Source organism: Tachypleus tridentatus, chromosome 4, assembly GCF_004210375.1.
Source record: "Tachypleus tridentatus isolate NWPU-2018 chromosome 4, ASM421037v1, whole genome shotgun sequence".
NCBI classification, from domain to species: Eukaryota; Metazoa; Arthropoda; class Merostomata; order Xiphosura; family Limulidae; genus Tachypleus; species Tachypleus tridentatus.
In genome coordinates this window covers 57,047,243-57,065,332 of record NC_134828.1, presented here as the reverse complement: position 1 = coordinate 57,065,332, position 18,090 = coordinate 57,047,243, and the positions used below count along the sequence as shown (strand labels likewise).

Below are 18,090 nucleotides of genomic sequence, written 5' to 3'. Positions count from 1 at the left end.
TTAAACGCAGGGAAGCTAAAACTACTGGCAGTAAAATTTATTTGACTGGCAGGTAATCAAAATAAATATTCACAAAAATACAATGTCCGCCGTTTTGTTTTGTTACGTGAAAATAAACATGGTTTCATTATATTATATTATATTATATTATATTATATTATATTATATTATATTATATTATATTATATTATATTATATTATATTATATTATATTATATTATATTATATTATATTATATTATATTATATTATATTATATTATATTATATTATATTATATTATATTATATTATATTATATTATATTATATTATATTATATTATATTATATTATATTATATTATATTATATTATATTATATTATATTATAATATATTATATTATATTATATTATATTATATATTATATTATATTATATTATATTATATTATATTATATTATATTATATTATATATATATTATATTATATTATATTATATTATATTATATTATATTATATTATATTATATTATATTATATTATATTATATTATATTATATTATATTATATTATATTATATTATATTATATTATATTATATTATATTATATTATATTATATTATATTATATTATATTATATTATATTATATTATATTATATTATATTATATTATATTATATTATATTATATTATATTATATTATATTATATTATATTATATTATATTATATTATATTATAGATATAATTTAGGCCTAATGCTAAAGTTAAAATAACTTCTACTGATGTGAATAATTTTGTTCTACAAGATATGTTTTTCGAAACAGCTATACTTAATTCTGTATAAACCATTTGTATTTCTTTTGACAAACTGAAAACGTATGACTGTAACAGTAATTTTGGCCAGATTGATAGAACCTGAAAGGATGTAATACATCAGATGGAAATATGCAAAGAACTGAATCTTGATAAATGGTAGGCCTTTATCCTATATGTATTTTGTTATATAAAAATTTGGCATTGTTTATATTAGGCCCACAGTATTGGAGCATACATACCTCCAATTTTATACTTTTTTAGTTGCTCTCTCTAAATATTCACTCATACAGTGATCAGAGTTATAGATGCAGCAGGTTAATGAGTTGTTTATAGATCTATATATAATGTTATTGAGAAATTTCATTAATTATTCTGGTTGTTGTTCAGTTCATATATTTATTTTTATAATCGCAGATTGCACAATTGTTTAAGACTGCAACAACTTTGTTGTTATTGAATTTGAAAAAAAAAAAACTTTTAGGAATAAAGAACAAACTGTTCAATTCAAACGTGTGGTTGGCTCAACAAAATTACACGACATTTATGAAAGAAAACTGCTGTGCAGAAATAAAAAAAGTGTGTCTTAGAATATCAATTTTAAAACTGACATTTATGGTAATAAAACGCAAGCACAGTGTGAATTTGCAGCCGGAAAGGTCCCATTGCTCATGGTAAAAATAAGTCGTTTCTGCTATTTTGTTTATGAGTTAAAACTGAGCAGTGTTATATAGAGAAGTTGCAAATCTTTCACAAAGCTAAATAATTTAAAACATAACTAGTTACAATGTGTCAGTTAGCTTTAAGAAAGACTGTATCAGACAGTATCAATTTAAATCATGATTCACTGAGGTGTAATGATTGTGTGAGAAATTTAGCTTTCAATTTTTCAACCAACGCACCTAATTTGCCGGTAATGCAACTGGTTATATCTGCCAATCCAGTTGCAATCTGTAATGGTCATGACTACTACTCTGAGAGCACATAGGAACACCTTTTGAAATAATTCAGAGTGATCCAAATTAATGTGGAAGAATGCCAATGCGTAACACAAAAGGAAAGGACAACAAACACTTGTGGAAAACAGAGAGACAAAACATTACAATCATCCATCTTTGACAGAATTTGTAAGGCAACTGATAGAACATATATGGGTGGCCTTGCAAAATGTTAAACGATAGCATATAAAGAAAACTCTGCATCAATCAGACATGGGCTCATTTATGAAGGCATTATAATAGAGTGAAACGAGAAGTTAACGGGCAATATTACGAAAGGTTGTGAGATATTTGTGCATCCTGAATATTCATATTTAGCTTCTTGTTCTGATGGCGTATTTAATGATGCTTTGATTGGTGAGGTTAAATATCCTTGTATTACAAAAGATACGCATATCAATGGCAGTACTATCCTTTATGTTACTAAATATAATGGTTTCCTGAATTTATCGTAAGGTCATGTCTATTACTACTAAATTCAAGGACAAATACTATGTTGTAGAAGGAAAACTGTGATTTTGTAGCATATAAAATACGAATTGAAAGTTTTCATGATTACCAAGGACAAATACTATATTTCCAATATGCCGACCAAACTAAATTTGTCTTTCAAGTCACAACTTAAATCTACAATGCTTAAGAGATATTTGTAAAAAAACTACAAGAGATATAATTTTACAAAATAGTTTTAAAGGGTAAGTATGAAGATGCTAAATTAATTTCTGAATTAATGAATAATCGTATTATATATTTACAACAGTTTTTTATAAGAAATACTTGAATGAAACTATAACAGATTTAGTATTAGAGAATAACGTGTACAGGTTAGCTTGAAATGTATTTCTGGATTATGATTTACTAATGTTATTCTTTAAGTAAATGTTGGCACATAATCTGTGAAATGTAATATCAGAGATTGGTATAGGCTATTTTTAAGTAGGATTTTGGATTATCATGTTTACACCAATTATTATTTGAAAATCTATAAAATATTATTGTTATTCATTTAAAAACTATCTAATCATGATAGATTTTATCTCATTCGAGGGTCGCGGGTTCGAATCCCTATCATAGCAAACATACTCGCCCTTTCAGCCGTGGGGACTTATAATGGAAAGGTCAATCCCAATATTCGTTGGTAAAAGAGCAGATCAAGAATTGTCGGTGGATGGTGATAACTAGTTGCCTTTCTTCTAGTCTTACACTGGTAAGTTAGGTACGGCTAGCGCAGATAGCCCTTGAGTAGCCTTGCACGAAATTCAAACCAAACCAAGATTCTATCACACTTAACAACAGTCACAAGATACAAGGCTACTTTTCATGCATTAATGGGGTGATGCATGTCCCAAAATTGCACAACTTAAAACACAAAATTATTTAACTTGCAAGCGTAGATTCTGTAGTATTTAGAGGTTCAGTAAATATTTTACAAGTTTTGATCAGTGGAATTAGTCCTTCTATATATACCCTTTTACTCAGTCCTGTACAAGTGTTTTAGCACTGAATTGGCTGCTCCTTTTTCAAAAAATGGGAAAATTGAGAGTAACTTTTGCTGAATTAGACAAGTGTTCGACGCTGAAGCCTTTGTCAACCAACAGACTGACGCCTTGTCGCACAGATTTATCATTTGATGAGTTGGCGATCACTAGCTGATCTGTCAGATGCATCAGGGACATGTGTGACCAAGCCTCCCGGACTCGTAATATGAGGGTCGCGCGTTCGAATCCCATCACACCAAACATGCTCACCCTTTCAGCCGAGTGGGTGTTGTTATGTAACGGTCAATCCAACTATTCGTTGGTTGGTAAAAGGGTAACTCGAGAGTTGGCGGTGAGTAGTGATGACTAGCTGCCTTCTCTCTAGCCTTATACGGCTAAATTAGAAATGGCTAGCACAGATAACCGTCGAGTAGCTTTAAGCGAAATTCAAAAACAAACAGACCTAATGACAAAATAAATTATATTATTTTACTGTTATGATATTTTACTGTCAGTCGTTTTCGGGGTCTACTACAGATTTTAACATACACGGTAAGTATTACAGAAATACTTGTCTCTATCAAGCATTGTGCATTATACAAGCCTAGTCATAAGTAGTAAGTTTGTAGACTGAGCTTAACTAAATGGGACGCGAGGAGAAGTGTATTTTGAAAATAAAATGTTAAAGGTTGACTAAACATAAGGGTTTATAAAAAGGAAATAATTTTAGTCAGATATTTGCATGAAAAGTAGAATTATTGAAAACTCTGCTAAACATAGGCCTACCATAGATAGTTTCAGATATCTAGATTTCAGACAAGAAGTAGTCATGTCAAACACCTTTCTGGAGAATTCAGGTCACAAATGATCACCTCTCTTAGAACATCCAGACACACAACAGATAGCTTGAGGTACTTTTGCGCTATTATACTTATGAAACAAATAGAAAACACGAAAATAGAAAAGAACCATAATAAGTTAATTCTCAATAACTTGAAAGAAGCGTGGAGCTGTTTTATATATAAGATGTGACATATCTTTTTAATGTATAGGATATCAAAGCTATTAGCAATGATATTGATTATATTTTGATGGCTGTTCTTATGTTAAGAACTCAGTTATTTAGAGTTATTTAAAGCTGACATGCATATTTATTAAGGAAGCTAGTAGTAAAGTTGACCAATTTATATGTAGTGTGCAGGTTGAAGGAGAAATTAGGGGTAAAGAATATGGATAAAGAGAAAGAAAAATTGTGGTAAATGGTAGGAGGATTTAAAGAGCAAATTAAGCTTTTGTATATGATGTAACAGTGGCTAATGATGACTTTCAGGTAGTTAAAAACAATACTGTTAAAGCTCGTAGTATTGGATCTAATTATAATGAGCAGGCGCTATTAAGTCGTTAGTTTGTACAGATGATTAATTTGAAGAAGTAAGAACAGCAAAAGGAACAGACTAGGATGAAAATGAAGAAACATAAGGAAGTTATTGTTATAGGTTATTCTTCAGTACAACACGTGGATAAGATATTATTTGGAGTAAATATGGAGAAAAGGATTATATTAAGCTATCTAGGTCAGAGTTGGAGGATATAAACTACAGAACAAGTGATATAATAAATAATAGTAGAAATGACCAAGTTTTTGTTGTGCACAGGGGGCTAATGATGTAGGAAGTGTTGTTCAGATGAGTTTATCATTGAGTGAGATGTATTAAAATAAAATTATGTAGGAGATACTGCCAGTATTTAACTATAAGGAGAAATTATCAGTGGGTTACTAGGAGTTGAAGGCTAATCTCATGTTTACAAGTAATGAAGAATACGTTGACTAAGTTATATTTGTGTAATTATCACAGTGACAAATCCAAACTTGTGGAATGGATGTTTTACGTTAAAATAGGCTAAGGTTGGGTTGTTTACAAAGCTTATTCCCTCAGTTTGGTGTTCTGGTTCATCAATCTTTTAAGCCATCCAAGCAATATATTGCTTCTAGTGGCAGGGAATATAATTTCAAGTTTTGTTTCCAAAAGTATTGGGAACAAGTATGAAGTTGTTATAATGTCATTTAAAGCAACTCTCCTTTTTCAGTGGCACAGTGGTAAGTTAAAAACCAGGCCTATATACCCCTAGCCTATTGTGCAACTTTGTGCTTAACTACAAATAAAACAAACAGTACAAACAATTGGGGCACTGTGTTCAGACTAAAAGCTCCTTACCTTTAAAATTACCGAAAACTTGTGTTAAGGGTTCAAAAGTGGACAACTAGGATGACACCTCGGATGGAAAAGTTGACATACAAAGGAAAGATATCTGAAATTATTTTCTCTTGAAAAGAACAGAGTTAAAGAGAACGTAGTTGAGGAATTTAAGATTAAGCAAATTTATAATGTCGATGCATCATCTTTTTTCGTATTTAATGTTGTAAGACAGGGACACCAAAATAAATTTTGGCGGGATAGTAATCATTTTCAGTGAAGGCAGTTTTGGTTTTCTAATAAGATGTTTGGTCTTTGGAACGGCCTGCCTTCAAGTTCGATAAATTCTTTGTTCGTTTGTGTAAAGGTAAACACAAAGTTTCACAATCGGATATTTGTGCTCTGCCTCCACGGGTATTGTGACCCGATTTCTAGCACTTGTAAGCCCGCAGACATACCACTGTGCCAGTGGGGATTCCGATAGACGTTGTGAAGTTCAGGGATTTTAAGGAAAAGCTTTTTAAATATTTGAATTATAAGAGTTGGGTCCGAGAGTTTGATGTTTATTTTAAGTTATTGAATAGGACGGTCTAGAATCTAGATGAACCAAAAAGTCCCTTGTCGCTCTTTCATGCTACATTATAAAGAAGTGAACGAAGACTATTTTGGTTTGTTTATCAAAATGTAACTGTATTTTGTTTCGTATATTTCAATAACGATTTGATAAATGTGATGTTTAAATTTATTACTATTACTGTCTGCACGTTTTAATGTGCAGTCTTTTATAATTCATTAATAAATAACCTATAATATTTTAGGTTTTTGAATAAAATATTACGGTCACAGTTAATTTGTCATTATTATTCAGCGAACTAGTAAATGACTTATTTGTGAATGTTTTCATTAAACACTTTATTTTAGGTTATTTATGTTGGATAAAAACTATACTTCAAAGACTACATTTGTGTTTTTTTAAATTCCACCAGATTATAAAACCTGATGTATTTGTTACTTGTTTGCTTTACTCTCCAATACAGTAATGATAAGCCGCGAATTCAGCAAAACTAGCCTACTACAAGGGAGTAGTGAATCAAAAATAGATTGGGTCTCTTCATTATTTACAAAAGCTTTCGTATTTACTAAATTTACATGTAACTATCAAATAATTGAAATTTATTTTTAAGGCAGTTTATTCGTATACTTACGCATATCGAGAAACATTGGTTATGTCTACATTGCAGTTGAACTTAAAGTAATAAAACGTTTTTTGATATTGTAAAATAGACTGGAATTTGTATTGTTCTTTTTTCTCTCATAAAGAATGATCTAAAAGAACCAAGACAACAACAGGAAATCATTACAACAATAAAACTTAATATGAAAATCAGAGAGTATCACATTTTTATATAAAACTTTCAAATTACGAACTTATAGAATTGTTGCACAAGCAATGAATACAAATGTATATAAATGCTAAAAATACCTGATAAATTATAGTGTAAGTTTTAAGATAAGGCAATACTTTTTGTAGGTCTCTCCAATTGAAAAGGTGGAAGATATTAACAGATTCAGATTTAGTTCATCATGTCGACAGAGAAACCACACGCACTATTGTACAGGAGGAATTTTAAAACATTTTATTTAGTATGAATAAAATATTATATTTAAGAACATCAAATAACAGTCACAGTTATATATTTTTTTTATTTAGTACGAATTTTGGCAGATTTCTCTACAAGCAAGTTATGTGTAATAGCTGTTGTAAAACTGTGGGGAGCCTCTTAGGTTAACCGAGTTGCTTAATTAAACTGTCAGAATAAGAGTTAAGTTTTACAAATATATTGGTTTTAAAAGTTGAGTTCAGAGTGATATCTGAAAATTATTTTATATATATAATACAATAATTTTCGTTTAAATAAGAAGTATGCATGAAACTACGTACTTTTGAAATATTTGGGTCTAAAATATTAATATTTCTTATTTTTGTACTTTATGCTGAATACATTAATGTTAAGTGGTGGAAGACACGCAGAACAGGCGATATTCATAAATGCATATTTGAAGTAATACTTACAGCTTGGTATGGAAGAACTTAACGGATATCGATATCAGAAAATGCGACTTTAAATACTTGCAGATTCTTGGAACCTTCTTGCTTATGATAGCAATCAGTGCCATTATTGACGACAAGAATATGAATATAGCTCAGGGTCTTCAGCCCTTGCTCATTGGGCTGTCCCTTACCGCAATCATCAATTGTTTTGGGTTTAACTGCCAGGCGTCACTTAACCCAGCTAGAGACCTGAGCCCCAGGATATTCACTGCCATGGCTGGATGGGGTATAGAAGTGTTTAGGTGAGTATTCGAGGGTAACAGAGAAATATTTAATGTTTTGATGAATCAGACTTACTAAACGTTATAATATGTAAATTTCAAATATGTGACGTGGATTGAATATAAAGAAACACCGTTAAACATTCATGTTTTCCTCAAACGTTATCTTAAAATTATTATTTATGATTTGCAATGATTTTTAGACGTATATGAATTGTTTTTTACAGTTAAGTAAAAACTGTCATATAAATAAACAATATTCATTAATAGCATCGAGTAAAGTTTACTTTGTATTATTTATGTATAGTGTGTGCACAATAAATACTCACTTCATATATCGGAAAATAACTACTTGAGGGATTTTAAAGCAACTGCTACAATCCAAAGACAGGAAGGAGCTTTCAATAGTAAAGCTGTGATACTCCTATTAGGAAAGTATAAAGATCAGTTTTGATTTTATGCCTAAGCATAAGATTATAGTGGAGAGTTTCCATTTTCCACAGTGCAAGTTTAGTATCAGTTGAAGTCTGCAGAATTTTTATTTTATAATTTATAGGGTTCGGAAACAAACCATATCTAGTAAAGTATATTTACTTATTGTCACATTTCTATATATTTGTTGAGATCTTGATTTTCAGTGTTCTTGTATTCCTCCGATTCCATTACAAATTTATCAAATTATTTAATATATAGCTTTCGAAATTACAACTGGTTCTGGGTACCCGTCATTGGTCCACATATCGGAGCAGTTATAGGTGTATGGATCTACAGACTCATGATTGAACTGCATTGGCCAGCTGATAGCTATGACTTCGATCAAAGTGTCAACAACTTTAAGGGGTCAGCTTTTGGATCACTCGAACGAGGTTTGTATATCTTAAAAGATGAAAAAATGTTCATTTAAATGTTTCAAATCGAACTGAACTCAGATAGTACTAAATACAAAGCAACAAATTCTAACTGAAAAACTAGAAGGATTGATATAATTTAAGGAAGAAGGTAATATAAAAATAGTTTAATTCTTTTACAAGCAAACTAAATAGTTAACGTACAGTATTGTACTTAATTATATACTCATTGAATAAATGTTTTGCGATTACTTCTTTTCTATTGTAAAAAATTGAACTGTAATAGAGTATTGTCATGTTAACAGTTTATGCTGTAAATTGTCAATACCCGATCAATCAAGCACACCAACATAATATACAGGCAACTGTAAATTGTAATGAATCCCAGAATAGATGAAAAGTTTGTTGCGACTAAAGTTTTGGTTGATGACGGTTACTCCATGTGACAGATTGAGACAAATGTTCATATTTTAGCAGAAAGAGTATAGACACTAGATGGTGATAATAGTAAATAACAAACAAAATTAAAACATTTTATAATATAAACGATCGAGGTATAAAGCTCAAACTATTAAAAAATGATGTCAAATAACTCAAGGTATGATCTTTAAGTGATACATGATAATTAAATAAAAATCTTGCTAATAACCCAGCTGTAGATATGAATGTTATCTTCAAACAGTAAGGTACACGTAAAGAGGAAGAAGCATTCATGGAAAAGTAGTACCTTATAAACCACTACATATGAGAAATAACCAAATAAAAAGGCAGAAATGAGTATCGGACTTCAAGCAATTAGGTGTAAAGTTGGAGGAGTGTGCTCTTTAAAGATTAATCCAGTTTCAAGCTATTTAGGAACAATCAACAACTTTTGGTCTAATGGGAGTGAGAAGAATGACATCATGATCAACATACAATTTTGAATTGCACCTTAGCTAATGACAACATTTATGACACCCTGACTGCTAAGTGTACAATCACAGATTTTTATGTACCATGACATTTTGGTCAGGAATAAGATCTATTGGGTATGGATTCATATTCTTGGAAGGTGAGTCCCAAACTTGCAGAATGTAGTAAAATGATCCTGAAAAGGAAAAATGACCGATGTGATTTTTCCACTCATGGCTTGGCCTACACAAGTTAATGAAATTAAGGCTATATGGATGTTCTGGACATTGAAAAGGTCAGTTGACAACCAAACGTTCTGTTTGTATTTAGAATAATGTTGGAAATATGCAACACTATTTCACAATCGTACATTCACAAATTCATGATAGCACAAAATCAAGTGTACCGCTTCGTTTAATGCGAATACGCAAAGCTAGTGTGTTGAATAACACATTAATATTTTTGTATATTCTTTAATAATGTGTTGTATTAATGATAAACTAACCACCTGTTACAAATATTATTCACTGTTTTTTCTCTTCTTTATGTGTATCTTATGTACTGTTCCGTAATTATTTCCATACTATATTTCTATCTACCATTTCTAATTATGATTTAATAGTTTTAATAAAATTGGTTGAACAGGCATATAAGAAGCATGGATAAATTAAACTGTTAATTCTGATAACATTTTTTTGTTTTCATTTAACAATGTTTTAACAAGATATGTATTTTAATATGTAACCTGGATTAGTTGAATTCATTTTTTGGGCCTAATTCCTGAAAAACTTCAATCAGAATTGTTATCAAGGACTCAAGATAAGTATCAAATCTACAACTGTATAATAGCGTCTTTTATTCAAGTTAAAATATCAAATATACTTTCATTATTATGAGACACTTGAAAAAGAAATGGGTGAAATATAAAATTCCCATATGTCCATTTCTTCATGTGATATTTTTGTAGTATTAAGCACAATCTTCTTATTATTTTTTACTATCTTCTGCAGATTGTTCACTTTTCATCTATATTGGTCAATCATAACATTGCAGCCATGTTCATCCTCGTAAATCTTGCGATCCAGCATTTTTGAAGAAAACTTCTACAAACGTTTCTGAATGAGAATAATAATGTTTATAATTAAAACAGAAAATCTGAAACACATTTTGTGTAGTTCGAAGGGTTTGAAGGATAGAGGTTAACATTTTAATTCTTTTTTGAGTGGTAGGACGGAATAGATGAGTTTTTATTTTATTTTCTACAGATTTCAACGTTGAAATGAAGAATGTTGAAGTAACTGATGCCAAACAATAAGAATTCGGAGCTACCTGAGTATCTATTCATATCTTGCAATAGAATTACAACAACTCCCCTGTTGGAGATTTCCAGGACATATGCTTAAACCTGAAAGCAATGGAGTTTTTATCACCATGCTATGTCATCTTGGTTGAGCACTCTGTGTTTTGACTTGCACTTTTTTGTTTGTTGCACGAATCCTTTAATTAATATTCATACAATGACGTGTAGAAGCACAGCACTGTTACTGTTGCTTTTCTTTTGTTCAAGAGTGGGAACCTTAACGTGCGCTCAAGGCTTAAGAGTTTCTAATGAATTTATAAAATAATTCTAAAGTAAAGCCTTAGTTAAAAACGTTAAAGTTCTATAAAATAAGACATACGAAAATTTTATGAATTAGTTGCAGAAAAAAACTGATTACATATATATATATATATATTTGTAATATGCTGAAAATACGTTTGCATTAATATCAACCCTTATTATGGTTTCATCTCCGGACAACAGCATACTCTGACGTTCAACATTTACATCAAGTTGTTTGAATTAAACACCCATCTGTTACCTAGGATAAAATGAAGTGAGTGATGTGCTGACAAAAATTAGACATATTGTTCGAAGATTATAGTTAGTTCAAGTACATATAGAAATAGCTATAAACATTTAAGTTAATATATTGTATTGAGTTAAACATTTGTTATTTGATTTGTTGTATTTATTTAGACTGATATTTAATAAAGGGATAGTTTTTAATGGTCTAGGAAATCTAAGAATAAAGTGTAATTTATATGAATTTCTTCAACCATTTTTCATTTTAAAATTTGTTTACTTAAGCATATTTCATAGTTTTAATTAATGCTAACTGGAACATTTGTTTGAATACTTGTATGGAGACGGTTGGTTAATACAATGCAAAAATAAGCTTTATTGATATTCATCGTTTTGAATGACTTGAGTTTCGTTAGCTTAAAGTTTTGCATATTCATTACTAAACATGACCTCGTAATAAACCAGAGCATTGCGAAAACTAATTTTCATGTATTGATCACGAAGCGTAATTCCAGTGTACCTACATGTTTATTTAGAATGGAGGTAATGAAAACATGGAAATTATTAATAACATTTCTGGGAGAAAGTATAAAAGCGTTCACAATAATATGTGCAGAACATTGCATCTGTTATATCATTGCTGACGACGCCTTTCGTGACATACCAGACATATTAGTCTCGTTAGGATACGACAGATGAAGTTATAGTTGAGACGTTATTCATATAAACAAGTTATTTGACAGCAAGTGTTACGATGGAACTAAAATATCCTTGTTCCTACTGAACGTTTGTCCACAACCATAGGAATAAAATGTATTTGACCGGCTATTTGATAATGATTCTTACCTTATTACTGGGTTGAGCCTTTTTAGACTTTAATAACAACTCGGACTCAGCGTGAAAAACACCCTTAAAATAAGTAAATCTATTTTGACACTATATATAGTAAACTTATCCAAAGAAAAATATGGTCGTAAATGTGAAATCCGAGCTTCTAAAATTACTTACTGGGTATGAGGTCATGTAATCATTATCATACTCTTATCAACAGTAGTAAACACCACGAGTGTTGTAAATTGTTTGATAAATAAGAAGGTTGAAAAACATTTTACAGGGTGTTCGGAAAGTCACCGTGCAGTTTTGTCTGTTAATAAATATATAAGTGCACACTGACTTTCCAAACACCCTGTAGATATCTTCGGTCATTCCAAAGTAATCAAATAACCTATTCTATATCAGAAAAAAAAAGTCCCCTATCATTGCTGTGTGTGTAACATTTTACAGAGTTGGAACAGTAAAAGTGTGAAATGCAAGAATAGGGTCAAATATATTGAGTTTTCCTGTAGTTTTACCATACTATTCGTATTGAATGATTCATCAAAACGTATTACACTTTTCCAACCATTTATAGTCAACACAGTTTGGGCTCTAATTATTTAAACATTGATGACTGAATCCTCTTCACTTTTAATGAAATAAGAACATGAGCCACAATATTTTATCTATTTCACTAGAAAACCTCGTTCAAAGAACTCTTTCTTTGGTCTGTTAAAAATGATTGGTAGCCAAGTTTATTCTAGTGGATAATATTTATCTGGCCTATTAGTAATTTTAATAGATCTGAATAACAAATTACTTGGAACAGACAGTACCAAAAATTGTATATAAAAACAATATTCCTACTAGACCGGTACACTATATCATGTCTCTTGGAAGTTTACAGATTTTTGTTTTTATTCAATGTATTGCAGATTACCTTAACACTATTATATTCTGCTTCTTTAAGGTTCATGATTACAAGGACAGTGTCTTTTTATTATGTAAGTGCTTGAACGTTTGTGGTAAGAATACTTCAATAAAGTGACAATTCAAGCTACGTATGCTCTTCCAAAAGTAAGATATCGATGTAGTTGCATTAAATGTAAAGTTATTGCGAAAGCTAGTTAAAAATGGATGAATTTTATTATAATAGTTATAGCAAGGATGACGTTAATAAAGACTTAAAATGATGCACTTTAAAGAGTTACGCAAATATAGAAACATATAAGATTCTTTACTTACGACATTCTTAAATCTATGTTATGTTGTAATTACTAAGATAACGACAATTAAAATGTGGAAATCAGTTTTTATGGTAAATATTTCTGAACTATATTTATTAACAAATCGAACAATATATATATATAAGCGAACGATAAGTTAAACGAAAGCGTTTACATTATCATATTTAATTGTATTTACTTGTGCAGTGCAGTAGGTAAGCAAAATATTGGTATTTGTTATACGTTTCTCACATTGTATTCACTTTAAATATACCATAGTTTCGAATTTTACTGTAATCGTCAGTATAATTAATGTCAACCAGTTTGGTTAGCATAATCCAAGGTATGAGTTTTAGTTGTTGGTCAGCTACTCTTAAAAAAGATTACCTCTTGTTTGTTTTCCCGTAGTTTACGACCCCGTTTTATTGGTCACCAGTTTCATTCAACAAGTTGTACATACTCCAAGCATTATAAGGTTCTCATTCCATGTAGATAGAGCTTCTCTGTACCCTCGACAACACCCCTAGGCTGTAGGTCACCTTGAGTGTTTTTCTATCAAAGATGTGTGTTGAATATAATAGTCTGCAGGTTGTCTTGACCTTAAAAGTCAGTTGAGAAATAGCATCGGTTCAGTGTTTCAATTACACGTAAAAAAAAAAAAAAAAGAAGTGACTTATAGGTTCAGGAAAGACCTTTTCGGATATTTGAAAGGAACACGAATTCAGGCTAAATGTAAAACACTACACCTACCACATCGCGTAAACACTCTAGCATTACGATATCTACATATATGTTGTACATTTTCGTGCAGTTAGATTACCTATAAATCCCAAGTGGATCGAAACCTGCTAAAAACAACATTCTCTGCAAATATCGTTTTCGTACTTCACTGAAGAATACTCCAGATCGTGTCATATTCTTTCTATCCTTTTACAGGTGTGAAAACACAACTAATAAGCACAGAATTCTTAATGTTTCTATATGAGTTATGGCAGAGTAGCTCATGCTACGTTTATTGTTCTATGATACGTTGGAGCATTTACGTACATTGACGAAATTCATCCTTTCTTCACTATCTCCCATCTGTGACTCAGCGGCAAGTTGAAAGCCATAACGTTAAACAACGGGTTTGGGTACTCGCTTTGGGCACATCACGTATAGCCCAGTTTATAATTTGTGTGAGTAACGGCAAACAAATAAACATCTTAAGATGAAACTAAGTAGGACACACAATTGATATTAGATATTTATTTGCTCAAATGAGTAACTTTTCAGCCAACATTATTCAAATAGTATTGTTCCTTTTGTTTAAATAACAAAATATATTATGGTTCTTATATTTTATTGATTTTTTTAAAAAACAACATTCTAACAAAGTTTTATATAATTTTGAAAGTTTACAATACCAATATTTTTTTAAACAGAATTTCATCTATGCTGCATTTCCGGCACACACTTTTTAGGATTGTTGTAACACATCTTACAAATTAAGATTCATTAGAATATAAATGTATGTTTTTGTTATATGAAAATATTACGTTTGATGCTACAATTTTCATGATATCTTTTGCTGGACAGTGAGAAGCGATTTGTAAAGTCTATAATCTTCAGTTAAACGTAAAAAGTATAATATGTATTTACGGTGATGAATTCCTATCAATAAGCAAGCTCTCATATCTCGATAGCTCAGTGGTAAACTTTGGTGTTTATAACACTACATTTTCTAGCAACACAACTTTATAAGAAATCTGAGAAAGATATAGACAGACAAAGCCGACCGAAGATGCTTTATCAGGTGTAATATAACGTTCACTTTCAATATAAAGAAGAAGAAACCTTCAATAGTCGCGGCACTTGAATTTTTTTTTTTAGGCCCGATTACTGTAGTTGATGGGATCTTGTTTCCTTTTTAATAGCTACATTTTTGTGCGCTAGTCATACCAAGTATGGGGTGCGTGTATACCCGATTTGATTTGATTTCTCATGAGATCTCTACCAGTCTTCTCTCAAACTGAAATTATTTTCGGCAGAATTAAAGTAAATTAATCTATGAGACCTTGGGCGCAGTCAGTTACATCAATCGCAAGGGTTTGACATTCTGAATATTAAACTGTAATTTAGATCTCAGGCCAAGAGATGACGGAGATATGAGCTGAACGTTTATACTTGAAAAAAACAAACCAAAACCCAGAGTTTTTCTATGAATCATTATTTCGCAGCTAAGAAACAAAAACTCAGAGTCGTTCTGAGGGCCACTTTGTCGAGGCTAATAATAGGCAAGCTTATTATTACTTGATGTCAAAATTAATAAAAAAGTAATGAAAGGTGTATGCACATGCCTACATTTTAATGTTTTTGTGATATCACTTCTTTTAACTGAAATTACTGTTCAAAATAGTAATAAAAATCATTGAAATTTACAAACAAAATTTAATTATATAACCAGTCATCATTATCACTTCGCATCAAAAACGGTGTGAATGCTCATTAGTAGACATTTATATAATTTTGATTTGCTTTATAATGATTTATTTTAAGTCTTAACATGTGTCGTGTACAGTTTTGAGTTTGCATAAATAAGTCTACATCCTTTTTCTCTACGTTACGACGGAGAAGACGTTTAATTAATTGCAAACGTTTAATCATTTCTGTTAATACTCACTTCTTAGATTTAAAGACGTAGCTAATTATGGTCTACGGACTTAGAAGTAAGGAGGTATTATGAAGTACGAACTATTTTCACCCTGGTATGTTCGTTTAGATATGTTTTTCCTTAATGTCGTCATTAAATGACGATTTAATAATATAAAAGACAAAGTAAACATTCAATTTATTTTGAAATATTGTTACTACGGGCTTTACAATAGTAGCAATTCATTACGTTTAGGTATGCTTCTACGAAGATATATACTAGCAACCCAGAATTCTGCGAACGTTATAAATAAATTTATCGGATTTATGTAAAATATGATTTTATATCTAGACCTTAAAATATTAATTAGATTCAAAATGACAATACAAATATAAATGGAATTGAAATTTTCTAATTTTGGTTTAAATGGTGTATTACTTTGATCAAATTAAATATGACAAAGTTTATGAATAAACCAATTACTTCTCGCCTTCACATGTTGCTTAAACTCATTTTCAGATATTATTTTTTTAACCAAACTACTTTTAATGTATAGTAATTATTATATATATTTTGTGATTTGTATACAATTTTATTCTTTACAACGAAACTTTAGAATATCCTGTTACTTATCATTCTGCTAGTTTTCAAATTAAACATTTTATTGCACACGACATGTAGTCACAAAAATCCTACTAGAAATTACACAACAACCGCATTTTACCTTATCTTTTAAAAGTTTAAAATTGTTAGTAGGAGTAAATATTGTTGTCGACGGGACTCAAATCAGTCACTGTGCCTTAATTTAAAGGAAGAGAGTCGTTCTATAAGAGAAAGTAGCATATCTATCGACCGTTCATTTCTTTGCCAATCTATGAGGTTAATAAGTTCAGTAAACTGTGATTTTTGTTATTTAATTGTGTACTAAGTACATAAAACTGTGAATATCTTTGTATAATTATACAAATAATTATATATTTCTATAATAAATTATAAAAAGTCAAGGTTTAAAAATTGATTGTCTAACCGAATCGTGGACTGAACGACAAGGTGAATGTTTTCTAGGACATAATAATTTCCGTCCCAAAATTGGAACAACTAATCAAAGGGAAAGTAGCCAACAAGCCATCAGTATCTATCTTTACAAGGCATATGTCTGGCTTTTTAAGTCCAATAACAGAATTAAATGTAACTCATACGGCGGGCCTAAAGTAGGAAGTGTTAAACTTTGTACTCTTTGATTTCATCCATGCACATGACCACGCCCAGCTTTACTGACCTGAGGAAAACATGATTTAACATGTTTTAGATGTTAAGACGGACGACACTGATTGATTTGTTTTGTTTTGAATTTCGTGCAAAGCTACACGAAGGCTATCTGCGCTAGCCGTCACTAATTTAGCAGTGTGAGGCAACAGGGAAGGGAGCTAGTCATCACCATTCACCGTCAACTCTTGGGCTAAATTTTTACCAACGAATAGTGGGATTGACCGTCACATTATAACGCCCCCACGGCTGAAAGGGCGAGCATGTTTAGTGTGACAAGGAGTCGAACCCACGACCCTTGGATTACGAGTCGAGTGCTTTAATCACTTGGCCATGACGGGCCAGACGACATTTAATCTGCAAAAAATAAAACATGGGCCTATAAGAGAAACAAGGTGTAATTAGGTGCTATATTTAATATTTTATAGTAAATTACCTATGAAAACTCACGACTAAACAGCATCTATTCAAAACATTTTCTACATGATATTTTCAGTAACAAACACGTACTTGTCAGCTTTTAAAGTAAAAATGCGCAACCAACCCTAATGAACACTTATTGCTCCTTAATTTCAACGTAAAGGCTCAACATTTTAAGATTTACAAACTAGAATTTAAATTATTTCTTTGGATATTTCTTTACTTATTAGTATTATTCTTTTAAAGTAACTTGTTTTAGTCAAGTATGAGAGTTCCAAAACTTTGATCTTCGAACTTCTAATTTTATGAGAGCAACACCGAGAGTTGATACATTTTATTTGTTATTCGTA

General features: G+C 30.7%; 1 protein-coding gene across 1 annotated transcript in view; it reads left to right on the top strand.

Annotated features, from left to right (window-relative positions):
- The window catches only part of LOC143249184 (aquaporin-9-like), a 36,668-nt gene extending 23,406 nt beyond the window's left edge, over positions 1–13,262 (top strand). Inside the window, exons 5-7 of the mRNA XM_076498643.1 lie at positions 7,599–7,816; positions 8,489–8,661; positions 10,800–13,262. Of these exons, the coding sequence (XP_076354758.1) occupies positions 7,599–7,816; positions 8,489–8,661; positions 10,800–10,849 (441 nt within the window). The 3' untranslated portion in view covers positions 10,850–13,262. The remainder of the gene's footprint in view (positions 1–7,598; positions 7,817–8,488; positions 8,662–10,799) is intronic.
- Positions 13,263–18,090: the final 4,828 nt, after the last annotated feature.